Source organism: Antechinus flavipes, chromosome 2, assembly GCF_016432865.1.
Source record: "Antechinus flavipes isolate AdamAnt ecotype Samford, QLD, Australia chromosome 2, AdamAnt_v2, whole genome shotgun sequence".
Taxonomy (NCBI): Eukaryota; Metazoa; Chordata; class Mammalia; order Dasyuromorphia; family Dasyuridae; genus Antechinus; species Antechinus flavipes.
Window position 1 is genome coordinate 631,935,926 of NC_067399.1, and position 16,465 is coordinate 631,952,390.

Sequence of the window (16,465 nt, forward strand, 5' to 3'; positions counted from 1 at the left end):
TATCACAACAAGTGCTTAATCAGTACTTTATTTAATTGAATTTATTGCTAGATATTTGTAGCAACTATAATGTAATACATAATTGATATAGTCCTTGTCTTTTCATTGAGTGGAGGAGGGGTAGGTAGAAGGGAGAGAATTTGGAACTTAAAATGTTTTTTAAATGAATGTTAAAAAATAAATGAATGAATAAAAACAACTTTCATGTGATACAAAAATATGTGTTATTTCAATTGGTGACAAAGTCACAGGTACTGCCAACACTACTGTGAGTTGTTGCCTGCATTCATAATGGAAGGGAGTGATAAATTTCTAAGAAAGTGATGAAATTAAAGATGTAATTTTTTCCCATCCAAGTTTATGAACCACAGATATAGACTGTTAGTTAATAACCTCTAGATTGATTTTGACATTATGTCAATACCAGAGGAGCAGGGGGACCATCCATTCTTAATTTTTGACATGTATCCAACTCACCCCTTTTTTTTTTTTCTGGTTATTCATTTTCTGCTGTATGCTTAGCATGGTACCTTAGTGCCTAAATATATATTGGGGGCAGTTAGGTGGTGCAATGGGTAGAGCATCTGATCTAGACTCGGGAAGATCTGAATTCAAATCTGGCCTCAGATACTTATTAGCTGTGTGATCCTAGGCAAGTCACTTAACTTATCTGTGCCTCAGTTTCCTCATCTGTAAAATGGGCATTCTAATATCCCCCAATTCCCAGGAGAAGTAATCATTGTGAAATCCTTAGCAGAATCCTGTCCAACTTTCCTTGACCCCATTTGGGGGTTTCTTGGCAAAGATACTGGAGTAGTGTGCCAGCTGATTTTACAGATGAGGAAATGCAGGCAAACAGCTAATAAGTGTCTGAGGCCAGATTTGAACTCTGGAATGCCTCACACCCTATGCACTATGGTGTTACTTAGCTGCTCCTATTATGTGTCCAAGTGCTATATAAATGTTTGTTGTTATCTGATGCTTTTTGGATTGAACTGAATTGATGGTGCCCTTCATGTTGATTCTCTTTCAAATCCTGTAGCCTCCTCTTGTCCACCAAATACCTTTCCACACTGCCTTTCAGTGATTCTCATCTTTAATTCTTCAAAGACAGCAGCTAGGTGCTTGGAGGACTAGATTTAGACAGGAAGACCGAACTTTAGATCCCAGATACTTCCTAGTGGTGTGACCTTGGAGAAGGCTCAGTTTCCTCCCCTGTAAAATCAGAACAATAGTAGCATCTACTTCATGGGACTGTTGGGAGGATCATTTGAGATAATGTATATAAAATACTTTGCCACTTTAAAGTGTGATATAAATGCTAGCTGAACTTTTTTTAAAAGTATGGCATAAAAAGGGAAACCTGGGTTCAAGGATAGATTCCATCTCTGAGGGTGTCTCCCAACTGTGCTTCCCATCTCATGCCTGAAAATGTTCACTTCTTGCTTCTGTGGAGTACAGTTCTGTCACAGTCAGCTTGAGAAAAGCAAATTGAGCCAGGATGTCTGACTGTGAACCAGCACCCAGAGCCCTCTTTTTGAAGTTGCCTGGGGCCTGGGGACAGATGGGCTAGGGCAAGGGGCAGCCATGTGAAAATTTTTGGAACAGATTGTTATTTACATCATTTGCCTAGTTATGCTTTAACTGAGGATAAACTGAACAAGACAGTCTGGGCATTTAGCTGAAGAGGGTCACGGGGTTTAATTGATGTATATACCCCAATATTTATCTTATGCTGGATACTTAAAGCCCACTCCCTGAAGTCATAACTAGGTAGAATAAGTGCTATGATGACCTGGAGACATTCAGGGACCACCAGTGAAGAGTACCACTGGTCAAATGGGAACCAGGATGAGAAAGTTCATTTCTCTGATGCTGTTGGAGAGTTCCTCTATTGTGACTTGCACAGTAGAAGGCTCTGAAATCAGAGGATTAGGTTCAAAGTCTCATTCTGCCACTTAAGACCCACTTGGGCAGGTCACTTAACTTCAGTGGGTCATAATGTCTCATCTGAGAAATGAAAGAGTAGATCACCACTCGGGTCCCTTCCAGATCCACATTTATGATGCAGTGACCTATTTTGGAGATCTACCTGTGTTTAATCTTTCTAGTTGCTACAGAAACAGTGTCACCATTACTCCCAAGCACCAGTAAAGTGGTGACTTTTTTTTAATTGCATGAATCTTTAAGTGCCTAGTATGTAGATAGAGTGCCCGGTTTGGTCAGGGAGTCAGGGTCAGTTAGTCAGGGAGAGCTGGGTTAAAAGTCTTGCCTCTTGCTCATTTCAGAAAAACCCAGATTTACATGAACTGATGCTGAGTGAAGTGAATAGGATCAGGAGAACATTTTACACAGAAACAGCAACATTGTGTAATGATCAACTGTGATAGACTTAGCTTTTCTTAACAATGCAGTGATTCAAGGCAATTCCAATAGGCTTGAGATGGAAAAGGCTATCCGCTTCCAGAGGGAGAACTATGGAGATGGAAGCATAGTATTTTTATCTTTTGTTTGTTTGTTTTTTTTTTCTCTTGCACAAGATTTTTTTGTCTGATTTTTCTTGCACAACATAACAAATATGGAAATATGCTTAAAAGGATTGAACATGTTTAATCTATTTCAGATTGTTTTGCTGTCTTGGGGAAGGGGGAGGTAAGGGAAGGAAGGAGAAAAATTTGGACCACAAGGTCTTACAACAATGAATGTTTTTTTTTTTTTTTTATAAATTTTATTTTATTTAATAATAACTTCGCATTGACAGAATCCATGCCAGGATAATTTCTACACGACATTATCCCTTGCAATCACTTATGTTTCGTTTTTTCCCCTCTCTCCCTCCCCCCCCCAAGATGGCAAGCAGTCCTATATATGCTAAACATGTTGCAGTATATCCTAGATACAATACATATTTGCAGAACCGAACAGTTCTCTTTACAACAATGAATGTTGAAAATTATCTTTACACGTATTTAGAAAAATGAAATACTATTGGGAAAAACAAATCTTGTCTCTTATACTTAACTAGCTATGTGACTTTGAACAAATCGCCTAATCCCTAATTTCTTCATGTTTAAAGTCAGGTGGTTGGACTCAAGAGCCATTTATCCAGAATGTTTCCAAAGTTAAATCTACAATCTTCTGTTGTTGTTCAGTCTTACCTGACTCTTCATGACCCCATTTAGGGTTACTTTTTTAAAAGTTTTTTCTCAATGGCTCTCCTTTGATTTTTAAATTCTTTTTTGAGTTTTATAAATTCTCTCTGGGCAGGCACATTACTCTGTGGCAAAGAAGCTTTTTTTTTTTTTTTTTTTTTAACCTCAGTGTCCTTCTCTGAAGATGAATCCTAGTCTTCCCTGTTCCCATAGTAGGTTTTGATGATGGGTTTCTTTCTTCTTTGCTGGAAAAAAAAAAAGTGTTAGTGTAAGTACCTTTAATTTTGAAGGGTGTACCAGGGGGAATGGTGCTTCAAGCTTCACTTCAACTCTCCCCTCTGACCTGGAACCCATTTGGGGTTTTCTTGACAAAAAAATGTCCATTTCTTTCTCTAAATGATCCTCTGACCTGAGTTCAAATTGGCTACTGACTTACTGTACATCTTTAGATGGGTCAGTTTATGTTTCTGTGTGTCAGTTTATCCATATTCTATTTTCTTTTCTAAAAATCATCATTCCTCAAGTCAACAAACATCTGGTTGTCTGCTATTTGCAAGGTTCAGGGAGGTAGCTGCTGGCTAGGATGCCATAAGTCAGTGGTCTGTGGTTTCACTGTCAGTGTGAGAACTCCTTACACCAAAGCAGCTCAGGTTACAATCCTTTATTTTTGAGAAGTCTTAGGGGGCCCTGGGACTGGAAGTGAGTTGTTTGGAGTTACACAGCTACTCAATGAATTGCATTTGAACTCAGATCTTCTTGACTCTCCTGGCACTTCATCTGTTTCCCTCTGTTCAGGATACATATATACATCTTTGCCCTTAAAGATTTTAATGCTATTTCAAGACTGGATATTTTATAATTTGATTTTGTTTAATAAGTTGTTCAGATTTGCACAGGCCTAGGTGTAACTTGATAATAATACTGATATATATATGTAATGTTGAATTATATTTGTAAATGGGGAATTATGTAATACAATTGTAGGTATGAGGGTTTTCATATTATAATTTAATACAGGTATATGAAGTTTATAGAAATATAGTTAGTGAAATTTCAGATCAAATTGTCTTTAAATTGTGTACTTTTTTAAATTGTAAGATTTCTACTGTATATTGATCATGCATAGTGTGATTCAATAAATTGCTTGTAATTTAAAAACTTATTTAATATTCAAAATAAATATGTAGTTTTTAAAAGCCTGGACATTTTATTTGTGCATGGCGTAGCAATGTGATATAGTGGGAAGAGCTTTAGAGTCCAACTTTTTTTATTTAAAAAAATGGAGAAATTGAAGCCTACAAATGGTCACATGGACCTTGACAAAGCTGGAATTGGAGTCTAGGTTCTCTTTACAAAGCCTTGGGTGCTGGACTTGTGCCTCAGCTGTGGGTAACCAGTCAATCAGTCAATCAGTATTTATTATGTCCATTATATATCAGGAACTGAGGCTACAAAGATAGCAATGAAATAATATTTGCTCTTAAGGAGCTAACGTTCTAATAGAGGAGACAAATTCTTTTGTATGTATAATTAATATAAAGAGAATAAATGCAAATAAATATAGGAAGTTTGAGAAGGAAGGGCATTAGCAGTAGAGGAAATCAAGAAAGGTCAAGCTGAAAGTGGTGCTCCTTAAGGACATGGACCATCTTTTACCTCTTTTTGGATCCCCAGAACTTTGCACAGTGCCTGGAACAGAGGAGATGCTTAATGAATATTTATTGAATGAAAAGTGCATTCTATGAGGTGGAGGTGAGGAGGAAATGTATTTCAGGCATGTGGGATAGCCAGTACAAAATTTGCTTGGAGGCTGGGGATGAAGTGCTCTGTGTGAGGAACATTTAGAAGGTTAATTTGGCTGAATTAAAAAGTGTGGGAGAGAGAAAAATGTATAGGAGGTTGAGGTTAGATTATGTGGGGCTTTAAAAGTTAAAGCAAGCATACACACAGCTTCCTTATCTGTGGTAAATCCTTCAATAAAGTGACTAGCTAGCCACCCCTTAGTTTATCTTTGTGTAATGATTTTTTTCTTCTGTAAGTTTATACAGAGACTCCGGAGACACTGTAGCCTACCCCACCTTCCCCCTGATTTTATAGATCAGAAAATTGAGGCCCTGAGGGGTAAAGTACTTGGGCAGTGACACATAGATCCCAACAAAGCTACGATTCCAGTTTCTTTAACTATACCTTTATTCTCTCCACCTCCTTCCCACATGCTCCCCCCCTCCTTCATGTATCCCACAAGGCTAGTCAGGTTTGATTAAAGTAGGGAATGCCAGAACACACAATAAGGGGGAGGATGATAGGGGGGGGAGTGGGAAGAAAACAGACACATGCTGAAGAGAGCTTTTTCCACGTTTGCAGGTGGGTTCTGTCTGCCAAGGGAATGAATGTCAGTTTTTGACAGAGAGCATGCTGCCTTTCTTCTGCTACCTTCTGTCACAGTGACACCTGTGAAATCTAGCTCACTTGTTGATTCGGTTTATAAAGCTAAAGTCCTTCAAATTCCATCTCTCCCCTACCCCTACCTCATCTCTCCACCCCTAAAGTTCCCCAATAATCACAGTGTATTAACCCTGGGTCAAAAAAGAGAGGAAGGTAGATTCTAGCCCAAATTAAATCTAGGATGTTGTCTGAATGCAGAATTGTGCTGCAGGGCCATTTGGAGGAGGGCAGTCACCAGAAGGGGCACCCTAATTCCTAGGCAAGGGAGGAACAGATGTGCCATCCATCAAAGGCCAGAAATGAGACATAGGGGTGGGGTAGGGTGGGGAGGAGAACAGGGAAAGGCATCAGCTTGAAAAAAAGATCCAGATGCATTGGAGCCACTATACAAAAAATCCCTTTTCCATTCTACCTTTCCCCACAATAAAGTCAAGCCTTCCAGTTTAGTTACATGAATTCTCTCTCCAGTTTCTTTTTTTATTTTATTTTTAATTAAAGCTTTTTATTTTCAAAACATATATGTGGATAATTTTTCAACAATGACTCTTGCAAAACTTGGTGTTCCAAATTTTTCTCTCCCTTCCCTGCATCTCCTCCCCTAAATGGCAAGTAATCCAATAGATGTTAAACATGTTAAAATAGATATTAAATCCAATAGATGTATACGTATTTATACAATTATGGTGCTGCGCAAGAAAAATCAGATCAAAAAGGAAAAAAAAAATGAAAGAAAACTAAAAGCAAGCAAAGAACAATAAAAAGAGTGAAAATGTTGTGTTGTGATCTATATTAAGTTCCTACAGCCCTCTCTGGGTGTAGGCGGCTCTCTTCATCACAAGATCATTGGAACTTCTCCCCAGTTTCCCCTACAAAATTATCACGTCGCTGAGGGAAACAAGCCTATGCTCTAGAAATGGAGGAGACTCATCCCTCTGGAAGTGTTCTGTGGAGAAGAAGGCATTGGATTTGAAATGAAAGGCTCCGTGTTTGAATTCTGCTACTAGTTCTTATTACCTGTGCAACCTTAGATACACTTGTCGCCTCTCGTAAAATGAGGGGGATGGAATAAGAGAAGATTTAAGGTTCAAAATTTTGCAGTTTTGAAGTCTATGGTTTTCCTTATCTGAAAAATCCTTTCCCAGTCCCACTGCATCAAGATCCAATATACCTTGAGACTATAGGCCAACCTGGGTCCCAGCCCTTCCCCATTCAACAATATCTAGAAGTGAGTCAGTTTTTCCCTTTCCAATCTTACTGGAGGGGCAAGATCTCGAAAGTGGCGGAAGGAATGGCGATCAGAGAACTTGTTGCTTAGAGTTGAAGCTGAGGTAAGAATTTAGGTTGGGCTGACCAGACCTACTTCTGGATTTCAGATACAAGGGGTCCTGCGCTGAGAAACAGAAACGCTCTTCTTCGACTTTTTTTTTTTTTTTTTGAAGGAAGGGTTTGTCAATTGAGGAATTTCTGGGTTAAAAAACGCTTAGCAGCGTGCCTGGCACGTAGTAGGAGTTATATAAATGCTTCTTCCCTGACCCTTCCCAAGCCCAGTTTGGGAAAAGTTTGATTAGGTGGGGATGGGAGTGTTGGATTCCTGGATGAAAGGGTGGGAAGGGTGAGTTTTGGACTGCAGGGATGGGAGGGCTGGGGTTTAGGATCAGGGGGTGAGAAGTAACGAAGAAGGGGTGGTCTAAAGCTCCAGGACTCCTTCAGCCCTCCCTCCCCCACAGCCCTAATCCCAGGCTGAATCCCGGCGGGACAGTGAGTGCGGCGCTCCGCCTTTGGGGGCGGGCCGGAGGCGGGGAGCAGGGGACCCCTCCTTTCTTCCCCGTCCCCCTCCTCCTTCGGCTGCTCCCCCTCCCCCTCTCGGGAGTCGGCCGCCCCGGCGCTCCAGGCGTGGAGTGAGTGACGGTCGGCGGGAGGAGAGCGCAAAGGAGGAGAGGAGTGGAGGAGAGCAAAGGAGAGGAGAGGGGAGGGACAGACCTAGCGGGAGGCGGCGACGGGGACCAGGCCGGCCATGGCGGAGCGGGAGGCGGCGGCCGCGGCCGGGGCCGGGGCCGGAGCCGGAGCCAGGGCCGGAGCTGGGGCCGTGGTGGCCGCGGGGCCTCAGTGAGTGCAGAGAGGCTCGGGGAACTCGGGCTTGGGGAATCATGCCCCGGGGGCAGCGCCGAGGCTGCTGCAGCCGGGCCCGGGGCTGAGAGGCTGTCGAGGGGCTCGCGGACCTCGCAGCTTACTCTTGGGGTTCTTCATCCCAGATTGAGGTTTTGGTTTTGGCTTTTGTGTTTCTTGGCGGGCACTGTCGGAGAAGGCAGAGGTGAGGCTGGGTGGGTGGGTGGGGGGCATGCCCGGCTGGAGCCCGGCCTCGGGGCGCGCCCCGACCACGGCCGCCGCCCGCACCTCCTCCTTCTCCTTCTCCTCCTCCTCCTCCTCTTCCTCCACCACCTCCTCTTCCAGCCCCGCTGCAGCAGCGGCAGCCAACATGGCTGCGCTTTTGAGCCCGGGAGGCGGCCGCCGCTGAGCCCTGCGCCCCTGTCCGCGGCCCCCGACTCCAGTCTATGGCCCTCCGGGAGCCCCGGCTCCCGCCACACTAGGGCTGCAGTTAAGACGCCCGCCCGCTCGCCTGCCGGCTCGCCCGTCAGCCTGGGGGGCGCCCCGAGCAGTAGCAGTAGTAGCAGCAGCAGCAGCAGCAGCAGCAGCAGCAGCAGCCTCTGCCACCGTCGCCGCCAAGCGGTCCTTCGCCCAGCCCCAGGCAAGAGGGGTTTTTTGCCGACTCTAGGTGCATCAGTCTCTTGATAAGGGGAGCTCTTGAAGCCCCCCTCCTATAACGCTCTCCTGGCCGAAGGAGGCAGCCGAGGGAGGGGGGCCGCGTGGAGAAGCCCACGGGGGAAACTCCTTGGAGCCATGGAGCCAAAGCACCGGGAGCTGCTTGCTCATTGTCAGCAGAGCCTGGCTCAGGCCATGACTGAAGTGGAAGCCGTCCTGGGGTTACTGGAGGCGGCCGGAGCCCTGAGTGCAGGGGATCGCAGGCAGCTGGAAGAGGAGACGGCCGCTGCTGGAGGGACTGGGGGCCCAGGGGCCAAGGCGGAGCTGCTGCTCAAACTCCTGCTCTCTAAGGAGCGAGACCACTTCCAGGACCTTCGGGTGGCCCTGGAGAAGACCCAGCCTCACCTGCTCCCCATCCTTTACCTGAACGGAGTGGCAGGGGCCCCTCAGCCCTCGGAGGGTGCAGGTAAGGGCAGGTCAAAAGAGGGAACACCTCCAAAGCCTTTGTAACCAGAATCAACCTCCTTTCGCTTTCTAAGTTTAATTCTGGAGGTCTGACAGCCTATAGTGGACAGATGCCCTCCTTCCCACTCCCCCTCAATCTATATGAGGCCTTGCCTGGGTTGATAAGATACCTGAACCTTTGGTCTTGGATATGAAGAGTTAAAACTATCCTGCATTTTCCTTGGGAAGCTTCTATATAGTGGGGCTGCCACTGACCTCTTAGAATCCCCAATTAGAATCCCTCTGAACTGGGGGAAACCTCAGGAGGCCATCTGGTCCTGCTTCCTGCTTTCACTACTCACAGTGGATGTTGGTTAAGCCTATTTTTAAAGCTCTTTAGGGAGTTCCCTTGGGAGACTGTTTCTGTACTTTTCATTTGGATAGTAGAAGCAACTAAGTATTCCTAGGCCCTGGTTGGAAGCCCTGCAACATATGCTCCTCTCTATTACTTCTCTTCTCTGCTCTCTCCTGGCCTCCCAAGATCCTGCCCCAGAGGTTAAGCCCCAAGGAGGAATATCCCTCAAGGGGTGAGTGGGTGATGATGAGAGAGGTCCTGGAGACTCTGGGAAAGGATGAAATAAGAGAAGTTGAGTCAATGAAGCTCAAGAAGTGTAGAATGCAGTCTTGCAATGAATTCATGGGCTCAGGCCATCTTCCCAGCAAGGAGCAGAGTGGGGAAGGTGGTGCTGGGCTCCCGCCCTGACCCTAGATGTGCTTCCTAGAGGAGAGGAGGGGTGAAGAGTCTGTTTCTTTGCTTCTCTTCTGCTGCTGCTGGTTCCTTTGTCGAGTGTGACATTTGTACTTGGGTGAGGGACATCTAGGAATATCTGAGCAGGGGTCCACCCAGCTAGAGGCTTGTTTTGGGAGATGGTTGGATGATAATCAAAACATTTTTTTAAAATAAGGGGAAGCCACTGGGAGGAGGCACTTGCCCAGAAGAATCCAAAAAGTGATTAAAAAAAAAAAATCCCTGCCTGTTTCCTTTGAGTTAAATGGCACCTGTTACTCTTTAGCACTTGGAGAATGACAGGAGAGGAATGGATGCTACCTTTTTAAAGAACCAGACCCTCTTTTTAGGAGAGCCAAGAGAAAGGCCTGAGAAATATGCCCTCAGTGGTTGTGGGGAAACAGATCCAGACCTGTTCATTTGGCCATTAAAAGCCTTGCTTATTAAGACAATCATTTTTATTAGGTGCTCTCCATAACAAGCTGGTGAGGTGTGCATCTTGGGCTCCTCAGCGGGAAGAAATTGTGGCTCCTAATGCCTTAGTTATTTAGGAAGCTTGTTCTAGGTAGGGGCCCTGACAGTTCTTCCTGCTCTGTCGGTCCCCTTAAAGCTACATTGTAAAACCCAGTCACTGTGTCTGTTACAGTGTCCTTGTTTTCTTGCCTTACTCGAAATATTATGGTGTGGGATACACTTCATATTTTATAAAGTGCTTTTGCAAATGAGCTTGAGAGGCAATGTGGTGGAGAATGAAGGAGATATGAGATTGGTCTTGAAGTCAGGAAGCTCTCAGGTTCGATTCTGACTCTAGCCCTGGGCACATTGTTTTTACTGTTCAGTTCCTCTGGCTGCTCTCTAGAATGATAATTACAGTTAATTTCATTCCAGTTGTTGATCTGCATTGTTGGAATAAGTTCTCTTTCTGGAAGTTCTTTATATCCATGATATCTGAGGTCTGGTTAAGAAAAAAATTGGGGGATGAGTGGAGGTCTTTTGAGGATGCAAGAAGTACCATAATTTGTCCTAATTATGTGGCAATTTCAACAGACCAATTTGTGGGTCCGGTGGTGGGTGAGGAATTGGCTTGAGTCATTGGATTGATCAAAGTTAAACTTAGGAGGAAATTATTTTTTAAAGTTTAACTATTTTTTTTTCAGAGTATAGATTCATGTTTTTAAAGACTTTGATATTAATGATCATACTAGCTTATGTTTATATATGGGGTTTTATCTGAGTGGGTGGGTGGAACATGGAATAGAGGACCAGCTGGGGAGTTAGGAAAAAAGGAAGCATGCATTTATTAAGCACCTATTGTATATTAGGCACTGAATTAAACTCTTTTTTTGATAAATACTAATCTCATTTGATCTTGCAACAACTCGTGGAGGTAGGTATTATTCTTATTTTACAGTTGAAGAAACTGAGAGAAACAAATTAAATGTCTACACAGCCACACTAGTTAATAATAGTTGACATTTATATAGCACTGATTATTTGCCAGTCACTGTGATAAGTGCTTTACAAATATTATTTTATACTCACAACAACTCTTGGAGGTAGATGCCATTATTATGCCTGTTTTATAAATGGGAGAATTGAGACAGAAAAGTTAAGTGAATTATCTAGATCACACAGCTAGTATCTGAGGCCAGATTTGAATCCAGGTTTTCCTGAATCCAGACCCAGTGCTTTATCTGTTTTATGTCACCTAGATGTCTTGATTCACCAGCTGACTCTAAAATCTAGTAACTGTGTGACTATAGACATGTCAGCTGACTTCTTGGTAAGCCAGACAACTCTTTCATGCTATATTTACAGATAGTTGCTTACCTGCATCATCTTTCCACACTGGGTGAAATCACAGGTTTTGACTGATTGTTGTTGAAGGTAGGTATGTACAAGTATTCTTTCCCTTCCCCCATTTTCCAGTTGAGGAAATGGGGGTCTTAGGGAAATTGTGACTTGCCCCGAGCTGCATCTAATAAGTGTCAGAGGAAGGTTTGAAAACCAGGTCTCTACTGATTTCAGATTCACCATTCTTTCCAGCAGGCTATACTGACTTTTAGTTGTTAAGACTGTAGTCTTTTTTTTCAAAGCTTGATAATAGGATGTAGTGAAAAGAGTATTGGGTTTGGATCAGTGACCTAGGTTCAAGACTGGGGTCTGATGCTGGGTTCTGTGACCTTGGAAAGTCAGAAGATCTTCAATTTGGAAAGTTAGCAGACCATTTGAGGCCTCTCATTTGAAGGGAACTGATGCTGAGTTAAGCAAGCAGCACCGGGAGAACATTGTACACAGCAATAGTAAGATTGTGTGCTGATTAGCTTTAGCTCTTCTCAACAATACTTTAATCCAAGACAATTCTAATAGACTTGGGATGGTCTATAAGATGCCCTATAAATGTCCACTATTTCATACCCTAAAGTGCTGTAAGCATGTTATTTTTATTAGTAGTATTTATAACAATCACAAATAGTGTCTAATTTAAAATAATTTTTAAAAAATGCTTCATTTTTATGAGTTTTAAGGGTTGGTATGGTCAAATAATTCATTCTTTAGAAGATAATATCTTGCTAATAAATTTCCCAGAACTTGGTGAGGATGGTCTTTTTTTTTTAATAGCTTTTTATTGACAAAACATATACATGTGTAATTTTTCAACATTGACCCTTGCAAAAACTTCTGTTCCAACTTTTCCCCTCCTTTCTCCTACCCCCTCCCTAGATGGCAGGTAGTCCCATACATGTTAAATATGTTAAAGTATATGTTAAATAGAATATATGCATATATATATGTATATGTATATATATAGTTATATAGTTATCTTGCTGCACAAGAAAAATCGGATTTAGAAAGAAAGTAAAAATAACCTGAGAAGAAAAACAGAAATGCAAGCTAACAATAAGAGAGTGTAAATGCTATGTTGTGGTCCACCCTCATTTCCCAGTGTTCTTTTGTTGGTTGTCTCTGGTTCTGATCATTATTGATCAATTGGACTTGATTTGCATCCTCTCACTGTTGAAGAAAGCCGCTTCCATTAGAATTGATCATCATATAGTATTGTTGTTGAAGTGTATAATGATCTCCTGGCTCTGCTCATTTCATTTAGCATCAGTTCATTTAAGTCTCTCCAAATCTCTCTGTATTCAGAGGATGGTCTTTTGATAGCAGACTGGGTGTAATTAAATTGAGCTCAAAGCCTTTCCCATGTTGAACGAGGACAGAGTTCATGTTCCTCTGGCATAGGAGGACCCAGGGCTGTCTTCACAATTACTGGGTAAGGGTTCCATGGGGCATCTGAAATAAATATGTTGTTTTCAATAGATAAATGTTTTGTTTGTTTTCTGTGTCTTGGTTAAGGATGCTTTTAAGGGACAGAAGCTGATCCAGAGATAGGATGGGTTAAGATATTTATTCTTTAAAAGAATTCTTCCCATTTTTTTGTGTAAGGGTCTCCTTGGCATTTGGAAGTCTGTCTTAGAATAATATTTTTAAGTGCATAAAATAAAATCCATAGGATTAAAAAGGAAGACAAAGATTAATGGGAAAAAAAGGTAATTTTTTTGTTTCACTGGAGTTCATAAACTTCTTGAAATCTATCCATTACTCCAGACTAAGGATCCCTACTCTAGAACAATGATTCCCAGATCATGTTTTGTAACATTACAAAATGAGTATGGAGCACTGGAAAAACTTGCTGGTCAGGCATCCAGGAGACCAAGATCCTAATCCTGACTCATCTGTTCACTTCCTGTGTGACCTTGAACAAGTCTGTTTCAATTTCCTTATTTGTAAATTGACAGAGCCAAACTAGATGATTGTGATCTATACAAATTAGAGTGTAACTCCAGGTATTGAAGTTGATTTGCTCAAGCTTTCCATTTTCTCCCCTAAATGACAAGATTAAAAAAAAAATCAAGTGATATACATAGTATTTTGGAAGAGAGGGGATATACATTATAAATGAAACTACAGAAAGCATTTCCTTTTGGAAAAGTCTGAGAAAGAATATTGAATATTTCCAAGACACATGGATAATTGGCTATTTTGATCATGGGGTTATTAGAGTGAGAGCTTCCTTCATGTTACAGATGAAGTAAAAGATTTGTGGCCTGACTAAAGTCACACAGGTAAGCTAGTGATAGAGCTAAGAAGTCTCATTCAGGTCCCTTAAATCCAAAATCAATGCTTTTCCCCCACAGGATCAGGATAGTGAAGTAAAATTATTCTCCTGTCCAGTTTTTTTCTTCCTTGTGTGTCTTCAGAGGCTATTAGAGCTTAGCTGGTTAGCAGATTGTCCTTCATTGTTAAGTACTTCACCTTCAGACATTTGAGAAGAGCCTTTTAGGTACACTGCACTGTCCTAGGTACTAGGTGAGCTTCAAAGAGGAGCACAACAGGATTCCCTGTCCTCATCAATTCAATAAGGAGTAGGGGCCAAGTCAGTTAGCTAAGTGGCCAAGCGGATAAGAGCACTGAGCTTGGAATCAGAAAAACTCTTCTTGAGTTCAAACCTGGCCTCAGATACTTATTAGTTGTGTGATTCTGGGCAAGTCATTAAACCTATTTGTCTCAGTTTGCTCATCTGTAAAGTGAGCTCGAAAAGAAAGTGGCAAACCACTCCAGCATCTTTGTCAAGAAAACCTCAAATAGAGTAGCAAAGGGTCAGACTGAAATACCTTAGCAGGGCAGAGAGTTATGACATGGAACACAATTCAAAATGATTCTTAATAAGATAACAAAATCCAAATGCTATGTGAAGGTTATTGTTTATTGGGATAAGCAAGTAAGTAAATGAACAATAAGATCCTATAGGATCAGGGAAACTTTCATTGAGGATGTGGTACTGAAGTTAAGTTGTAAAAGACAGATAAGATTTTAATAGACAGAAATGGGTTATAAGAAGCAATTAGCTCTAGAAAACAATGTAGATGAAGGTATATTGGAGGGATGGAATAGGAATGGCAATAAATCCAATTAGAATAGAGTATGTCATCCAAATATGACGGAGTAGTGTGAAATAAGTCCAGGAAGCTATAGGTGCACCAGATTGTGAAGAGCTTTGAATGCCTTTAATTTTGTGTAATAGGGAAAAGATCCATTGGAGGCTTTTGACTGATGCGGCATGAATGCATAAAGAAGATTAATTTGGCAGTGATATTAATAATGAATTATTAGAAGGAAGAAAATAGAGGTAAAAAAGACTAGAGGAGATTATTGAAGTAGACCAAGAGAAGCTAATGAGAGCCTATAATAGAGCAGGGACAGTGAAAATGAGAGGGGATGTATTTATGATATATTGTAGGGATTCAGTCCACAAGTGTTTAATTGAAGCTCAGGATTTATCTAGTTTTCTATATTTATCATTATAAATTTAGCTCTTGGAAGGGACTTCAGAGACTCCTTCTGGACTGGAAGGTACCATCTTCCAGGTGAGGAAAAATAGGCTCAGGAGATTGAGGTTATTTGAGGTAGGATTGATTGCAAATCCTTTGTCTCCAAATCTGATGCTTTTTCCATTGTGCCCCACTGTGCCTGGCCCAAAGCAAACCTTTGAGAAATGCTTGTTGAGTGAGTGACAGTGGATAGACCTGTCCAGCTGGGGAGGAGTGTCAGTGTTTGGGGAGTGCTGGGAAGGAAAATTAGAAAGATGCTCTTCAGTTGCAGAGAGGCTTCAATGCTGAGAACTGTAGACTTTACTGGAATGATCAACTACAGAGAAAAATATTTAATATAGATTCTGAACTTAAAAACACAAAATATAATGAGCATTTTCATATACAAAATAAAACATAAAAAAAGAATTGTACATGAAATTGAAATGCTGATTATGTATAGCTTGCTTTTCTTTTTAAGTGTATAAGAAATTCAATATATCATTTTCAAAGCTGTCTTTCTTGGTGTTTCCTTACTGTTTTTCTCTTGTTTTGACCCATGTATTTAAAAAACGATTCAGTGATCCTCCCCCATACCTTTTTTTTTTTTTTTTTTTTTTTTTTTTTTTTTTTTTTTTTGATTAGCCTTATCATCAAAAGAATGGTCAGTGCTTACATTGATCAGAGTTCTTAAGTCTTTCAGAATTGTTTTCACAATCCTGGTTCTACTTACTTCATTTTACATCAGTTCATACACATCTTCCCAGCTTTCCCTGAAACATACTAAGATGGAATAATCTTGACACACATACTTATACATCATAAAGTCGTCTATTTTTGCATGTAATTATGCTAAACATTTTTGATATATGACTCTATTAATTTAATTTCTGAGTTGCTCTTTTTTCTTTTTTTTTTTTTTCAGTTTCCTTGTTATCCAGGACTTTCTGTCTTTCTGTTTGTTTCTTACCCCCTCACCCCCACCCCCTGGCTTCCATCCACTCATTTTCCCTGCTCCTGGACAATGAATGTTGGGGGGAATTTAATTCCCCAAGCATTTGTTAAATGCCTTTTCTTGTGTTAGGTTCTCCTGGGGAGAGAAAGAGTTTAGATGACAGGGTCTCTGCCCTTTCGAGTCTTTCATTTTAGTGGTAGATTATGACATATCAGTAACTAATGGAAAATAAAATGCAGTGATAGCATTAATAACAAAATAGTGCCTGAAGTCTGAGGAAGTAAAGGGGAAGAGGACAGACCCCTATTCAGTTGCTTTTTTCTTTCAGTTTTATGGTCTGGTTTAACAAGAAAGATTTAGGCAGAAGTGGAAAATGAATGGCCAACATGAGGTCTCTGAATGACGTCTGGATTGCATTTATCCACACTGATCCCTCCCCCACTTACTATTAGGGCAGACTGATTGTACTGAATGAATGGTGTGACCCTTAGCAAGCCAAAGTCCTCTTCACGTCATCCAGGAAAATAATCTGCACAGAGCCAGTATG

At 41.5% G+C, this 16,465-nt stretch overlaps 1 protein-coding gene across 1 annotated transcript in view; it reads left to right on the forward strand.

Annotated features, from left to right (window-relative positions):
• The first annotated feature begins 8,334 nt into the window (after positions 1-8,334).
• The window catches only part of DLG5 (discs large MAGUK scaffold protein 5), a 152,527-nt gene continuing 144,396 nt past the window's right edge, over positions 8,335-16,465 (forward strand). Inside the window, 1 exon segment of the mRNA XM_051982027.1 lies at positions 8,335-8,823. Coding sequence (XP_051837987.1) covers positions 8,496-8,823 — 328 coding nt within the window. The 5' untranslated portion in view covers positions 8,335-8,495.